The 7,507-nt window shown below is 37.8% G+C and overlaps 1 protein-coding gene across 1 annotated transcript; it reads left to right on the top strand.

Moving 5' to 3' along the window:
* The first annotated feature begins 2,676 nt into the window (after positions 1-2,676).
* Positions 2,677-3,294, top strand: LOC148918617 (uncharacterized). The gene has a single exon (XM_089049169.1). It carries the CDS (start codon positions 2,764-2,766, stop codon positions 3,094-3,096), a length of 333 nt encoding a protein of 110 aa, XP_088905295.1. The 5' UTR covers positions 2,677-2,763; the 3' UTR covers positions 3,097-3,294.
* The last annotated feature ends 4,213 nt before the right edge of the window (positions 3,295-7,507 follow it).

The raw sequence follows: 7,507 nt of genomic DNA, 5'->3' as shown, positions 1-7,507 counted from the left end.
TGACTTTGTGTTAATTAGCAGCATATTATGCATGAGCCCAAGCAAATAAGCAGCTTGCCTAACCTGCATGTTTCTTCATCAAAAATAATCATTCTCTCTAAATTGTTTTATGCATGTCTCTTGTTCATATTCACCTAATTCGAGTATAATTAATATATATATATATATATATATATATATTCTTCGGAAACCCAACTTTGTTTGCTGCTGAGTTAACGTTTTGTACCCCTTGGAATGAATTTAGGCCATGCAATATTATTATTCATAGAAAAATCACATGCAATAATATTCCTCTATCACCTAGGACAGATTGCTGCCGCAAAAAAATGTGTGGAGTTGACATATCCAACTGTGGTTCTTGCTGCAAAGAGGCCATACTTTTTTTTATTAACATTTGGGCCATGACAATGCAAAGAAAATATGGCTTCTAAGTTTTAAGGGCTAGTTTGGCATTGATGTGCTTAAAAAAAAACAGCTGCTTCTGATGTGCTGTGAGAATAATCAGCTGTAAAATAAAGCTGCTAAGGTTTTGGTAAATGGTATTTGAAAAAGTTGTTTGAGTAGTCAAAGTGTTTGGTAAATTTTTATCAAAAGTGCTTTTATTATGTATAATGACACATTGGACAACATGCAATCGCTCAAGTTTACTTGTTATACGCATTGAACGCTTCCACTTTTCTCTAGTAGAGACTACTCCTTATGAGTCTCGCCTTTAGCAACTATCTGATCACTTTATTGTGTTGAGGTTATTAGCCAAGACACTCACCCAACCGGTAGGTCATCGTGTCATTTAGGCTCATGCCTCACTCCTACTGGTCCAAGTACAGTTCTCATGTTGGTAGCAAGGAGTATGACACGATGCCTAGACCAAGCTAGCATCACACTCTGTGTCAAGTCTCGCTTTGATCTCATTTCACTCTCGGCTCCATGGCTTCTCGCGTTCTCTAGCCCCCGTGGCTTGTATGTCTCTTGGTTGTCCTCATGGTTATTTGGTCCTCAAGATCTTTAGGCATCTTGATTAATAACTTTGACGGTTAGTGGAGAAAAAGTTATCGGTCGCATGTTAGCGTGGGCGGAGTGGAGCAGCTATAGTCGAGTGCCACTTCGCACGTTTTTTGAACACTGAATTGAAGACGTACATAGATCGAGGTTGAAACGATGAATATTTAAATAAATCGAAAAATGAAAATAATGTGCGAAGTGGTATAAATCAAGAATTAAAGACAACGAGGCCTCCTAACCACATGAATGCAGTAGGGAACATGATTCTAAACTATAAGAAAATTCATAATCAAGCGTTAGGAGTTAGGGCATTAGAGAATCGCACCTTTGTAATGTCATAGAGAATTCAGCTTCAAAGCAATACGGCTCAAGCAATAGTAGTCTTCTAGCGAACGAGGAGTTGAAGTTCTTGATTAACTGTGAGAGAGAATCCAGAAATTGTGAGAGAAAGAGATGGAGAGAGAGAAGTGATGAGAACGTTCAGGTCTGAATGAAAAACAAAAGAGGAAATGTCACACCCCGGGATCGGGTCTGTCGTAGCACAATATTATCCGCTTTGGGCTCCCCTCTCTGCCCTCATGGTTTTGTTTCTAGGAACTCACAACCAACTTCCCAGTGGGTCACCCGTCCTGGGATAGCTCTAGCCTCAACTCGCTTAACTTGAGTTCCTATGACTCTGAAGCCTGAGCTTCCAAAAGGCATCGTGCTAGACAGAGGTGGGCATGTATATATAAGACACATCACCCCATCTCTGTTGGCGATCTGGGATATTATAGGAAATTAAAAAAAATCTTATATTTTTAGCAGATTGCAAATATTTTGGAGGGTTTCGGGAAGAAAAAAATTAATTTATATATTACGACATACTCAGTCCGTAATATATATATATATATATATCACGGTGTATATACAATCACGGCGTTAGAAGACACAAATTACCTTTTTAAGGCGTGTTTTCATATACCGTAAATATCAGTTATGAACGACACACATTACTCTCTTTTAAGGCGTGCTTTGTCATATGCCATAAACATGAATTATTAACAACACGAATAGAAAGCATGTCGTAAATAACAAGTCATATAAGCTCCAATTTGGTGCAATGCTTGTAAGATACGTAAATCACATGATGAATTTTCAACTTATGGATGGGAGGAATTTGGATGAATTCCTTCTTTAATTGTATCTTAAGTTGAGAGGTAATTTTGTTATTATCAACCCATCGCATATTTGGGCCAGTTTTCGGAAAAATAGAAAGGTATGATTTTGCGTGTGTGCATTTGATGGGCTTCGTCAAATCTGCCAGGTCTTCTTCTTCGTGAGGAATAAGCATCTTACAAACCATAGCATGCGCAAAGCGTGATAACTGCGAAACACCTGAGGAGATTTGCCACTGCTATGCCTCGACGAGTGCCTTGAAGCGTGGCTTATATCGATTGTCAAATAAAAAACGACGGCTAGTGTTACAAGTGTGGAGTTTTTGTTTGACAATGGGGCCAAAAGTCTCCAAACGATACAGCAAATTAACAAAGTGATGAGGGATTCACTGAGACTCCCATGTTCTCAGCTTACGACCGCTAATCTCTCCTAAGCCGCGCTAAAAGATTTTACGAATTTTAGACCGCCTTCACATTCTTCTTCTCTATTTATACTTTTCCGAGCCTACATGCTTCTCCATCCCAAAATCTTCTAAGCACCTTTAGAAATCTCTCTCGGTCTCACTCTCTCTCTCTCTGTTTTTATACACTCCAAACAAACATCATGAAAGGCTTCATGGTTTTTCTATTGCTTGCCATGCTAATAGCTTCAGCCATCACTACTCTCTCTGCAATACCAGACGAAGAAGAATCATTCTTCAACGAGGAAAACAATACTGATGCAAAGGACGAAACCAAAAACCAGTTCGGAAAAAGCACTTCTCTAAGAAGCCGCTTCCTTGCCTACGGCAAGTGTGGGAAGAAATGCAAGTACTCAGAGATTTGCTGCGAAGGTAAGTGTGTGAATCCGAACTCGGACAATGAAAACTGCGGCAGCTGCAACAACGCGTGCAAGAAAGGCACTTCATGTGCGTATGGACTGTGCAGCTATGCATGAACACTAATTATCATGACGCACCAGATAGATCACTGCTACTGGATCGAGAAGGAATAAGGATATTGCAATATTAATTGCGCAGCTATACTTTTATACATGAAAATAATTTATAAGGACCCTTGAAATAAGAATATGGGATTGTGATCTGTAATTTTATATTTATTTTCACTAATGAGAGCAACACGAATTCCAGAGTCATGACTTTGTGTTAATTAGCAGCATATTATGCATGAGCCCAAGCAAATAAGCAGCTTGCCTAACCTGCATGTTTCTTCATCAATAATAATCATTCTCTCTAAATTGTTTTATGCATGTCTCTTGTTCATCTTCACCTAATCCGAGTATAATTAATATATATATATATATATATATTATATTCTTCGGAAACCCAACTTTGTTTTTGCTGCTGAGTTAACGTTTTGTGCCCCTTGGAATGAATTTAGGCCATGCAATATTATTATTCATAGAAAAAACACATGCAATAATATTCCTCTGTCACCTAGGACAGATTGCTGCAGCAAAAAAATGTGTGGAGTTGACATATCCAACTGTGGTTCTTGTGGGAAGATATGCATCAGCTCAGAGATATATATCCTGCAACACTCATTGTATGAATCCAATGTCTCACAATCAAAACTGTGGCAAGTGCTCCAACCACTGCAAGAAAGGCGCTTCTTGTGACAATGGAATGTGCGACTATGCATAGAAATATTATATATATATATATATATATTAATATATATCTCATGAACCCCCAGATCTACTTATTCTCAATAACGATCAAATGACATATATATGCATGTGCATATAAATATATATACATATTGATCCATCTATATTTATTATTTTAGTCATTTAAGTATTTAATTGTATGTTGTTTTTAATATAAATGATCGTCTAAACTACAATATTTGAACTTTTAGATATAAGACGCATTTATTTGCTTCTTGAAAAGGCCTTTAATCTTTAATTTGAATTTTTTTTTCTTTTCCCAATCCATCTATATTTAGTACAGTACTATTGTATAATTGAGAGAGAGAGAGAGAGAGAGAGAGTCCACGTATACATTATTAACTGGACTTTTAATCACAATGGCATTGGCAATGCAAAGAGGCCATACTTTTTTTTATTAACGTTTGGGCCATGACAATGCAAAGAAAATATGGCTTCTAAGTTCTAAGGGCTAGTTTGGCATTGATGTGCTTAAAAAAAACAGCTGCTTTTGCTGTGCCGTGAGAATAATCGGTTGTAAAATAAAGCTGCTCAGGTTTTGGTAAAAGGTATTTGAAAAAGTTGTTTGAGTAGTCAAAGGGTTTGGTAAATTTTTATCAAAAGTGCTTTTATTATGTATAATGACACATTGGACAACATGCAATCACTCATGTTTACTTGTTATACGCATTGAACGCTTCCACTTTTCTCTAGCATAGACTACTCCTTATGAGTCTCGCTTTTAGCGACTATCTGATCGCTTTATTGTGTTGAGGTTATTAGCCAAGACACTCACCCAACCGGTAGGTCATCGTGTCATTTAGGCTCATGCCTCACTCCTACTGGTCCAAGTACTGTTCTCATGTTGGTAGCAAGGAGTATGTGTTAATGTATGGTTTTTGTTACTTTCTTTTGGCTTCCCTTGACAACTTTGTAATAGACCATGTATTGTTATTTATCAAGCTCAAGTTTAGATTAAGGAAACCTTTCTTGGTGTTCTTCTCTAACTTCTGCTCTATGGAGGATCAAGCAAGTTGACAAAGGTATTGTGCATTGCATATCATGACATTAAATAGTCTTCATAAAATGATGACTAGTCATCCATTTCTCCGATGACTAGTCATCCTTGCTCTGTAGGATTTCCAGCTGGATAACAAACTGTTTTGTCCTATTCTTCTTTCTCTCTCTATGCTGCCATGTGGGTTTCTAACCTAAGGAATTTTTTTTGGTCTGTAAAGGCTACAATTTTGCTCATTTGGCTGCTGTCTCTTTTGGGTGGAAGTTTTGGAAAGATTGTCTTGCTATCTTTCTCTTCTTCTTCCTCAATAGAGAACCAAATATTTCATCTATGAGTTTTTCCAATTGATTTCTTTTTGAAAAACTGCATTTGAAACACGAATCTGCATCTAGCTACTTAAATCATTCTCTCATTTATGTCTAGGTCAGATTCAAGACTGATTTCTTTAAGAGTATGGTTTCTTGAAGAAATTGGTCATTGTCCTTTGAATCCAAATTTTAGTTTCGATTTGTGTTGGAGCTTGCAAGCTAGTGCCATGGGATGAACGAGCTGGAGAAGGAGCTTCCATTGCCATGAAGAACTGAGCTTCAAGCTTTGCTAAGTTGGAGAAGAAGATTGCACAAAAGAGGTATAGCTCATCTTCCTAAATAGATCTAGGTTTTTCGTGAGCTTGCTTGTGTTCATTTGTAAGAATCTTTTTCTACTTAGAGGATTGCCTGGTCGGTTGATGACCCCCAGTTTTTCCCAAAAGTGGGTTTCTGCGTGAACAGTTTCTGGTTTCCAACTCTGTAAATTTTCTGGGTTTGTGTTCTTGATAGTTGACTAGTCATCTGGGTTTGTGCGGTTGACTAGTCATCTTTTTTCGCTGTTTGGTATTTGCTTGATTATGCTGTCTTCACACACTTTCACCATAGTTGTTGCTAGCACAGGGGATGCCTAGATTGACGGGTCCATCTGAGTGCCTAGGTTGTCACTAGTAATTCTCTAGGCTTGCAGGTACATCTTTGTATGCTCTGTGTATGTTATTGTTTGGTATAATTCATATATGACAGTTGACTAGTCATAAGAGTATTTGGTGAAGGTCTAGAGTGTGAAGTTTGCTGCGTTCTAGGTTGAATATCTTTTAAATTTACCCCTTGTCACCTAAGTACCAATTTTAGTATGACACGATGTCTAGACCAAGCTAGCATCACACTATGTGTCAAGTCTCGCTTTGATCCCATTTCGCTCTCGGTTCCATGGCTTCTCGCATTCTCTAGCCCCTGTGGCTTGTATGTCTCTTGGTTGTCCACATGGTTATTTGGTCCTCAAGACCTTTAGGCATCTTGATTAATAACTTTGACGGTTAGTGGAGAAAAAGTTATCTGTCGCACATTAGCGTGGGCGGAGTGGAGCAGCTATAGTTGAGCGCCACTTCGCACGTTATTTGAACATTGAATCGAAGACGTACAGAGATCGAGCTTGAAACAATGAATATTTAAATAAATTGAAAAATGAAAATAATGTGCGAAGTGGTATAAATCAAGAATTAAAGACAACGAGGCCTCCTAACCACATGAATGCAGTAGGGAACATGATTCTAAACTATAAGAAAATTCATAATCAAGCATTAGGAGTTAGGGCATTAGAGAATCGTACCTTTGTAATGTCATAGAGAATTCAGCTTCAAAGCAATACGGCTCAAGCAATAGTAGTCTTCTAGCAAACGAGGAGCTGAAGTTCTTGATTACCTGTGAGAGAGAATCCAGAAATTGTGAGAGACAGAGATGGAGAAAGAGAAGTGATGAGAACGTTCAGGTCTGAATGAAAAACAAAAGAGGAAATGTCACACCCCGGGATTGGGTCCATCGTAGCACAATATTGTCCGCTTTGGGCTCCCCTCTTTGCCCTCATGGTTCTATTTCTGAGAACTCACAACCAACTTCCCAGTGGGTCACTCGTCCTGGGATAGCTCTAGCCTCAACTCGCTTAACTTCAGAGTTCCCATGACTCTGAAGCCAGTGAGCTCCCAAAAGGCATCGTGCTAGATAGTGGTGGGCATATACATATAAGGCACATCACCCCCTCTCTGTTAGTCGATCTAGGATATTATAGGAAATTAAAAAAAATATTATATTTTTAGCAGATTGCAAATATATTGGAGGGTTTAGGGAAGAAAAAAATGAATATATTACGACATACTCAGTCCGTAATATATATATATATTTATTTATTTATATTTATATATATCACGGTGTATATACAATCACGGCGTTAGAAGACACAAATTACCTTTTTAAGGCGTGTTTTCATATACCGTAAATATCAATTATGAACGACACACATTACTCTCTTTTAAAGCGTGCTTTATCATATGCCATAAACATGAATTATTAACAACACGAATAGAAAGCATGCCGTAAATAACAAGTCATATAAGCTCCAATTTGGTGCAATGCTTGTAAGATACGTAAATCACATGATGAATTTTCAACTTATGGATGGGAGGAATTTGGATGAATTTCTTCTTTAATTATATCTTAAGTTGAGAGGTAATTTTGTTATTATCAACCCATCGCATATTTGGGCCAGTTTTCGGAAAAATAGAAAGGTATGATTTTGCGTGTGTGCATTTGATGGGCTTCGTCAAATCTGCCAGTCTTCTTCTTTGTGAGGAATAAGCATCTTACAAACGATGGCATG

Source organism: Prunus mume, linkage group LG3 (genome assembly GCF_029339155.1).
Source record: "Prunus mume cultivar Tortuosa linkage group LG3, ASM2933915v1, whole genome shotgun sequence".
In the NCBI taxonomy this organism is placed as follows: domain Eukaryota; kingdom Viridiplantae; phylum Streptophyta; class Magnoliopsida; order Rosales; family Rosaceae; genus Prunus; species Prunus mume.
The sequence above is the reverse complement of the archived record's forward strand: the minus strand, read 5'-3'. Positions and strand labels throughout refer to the sequence as shown.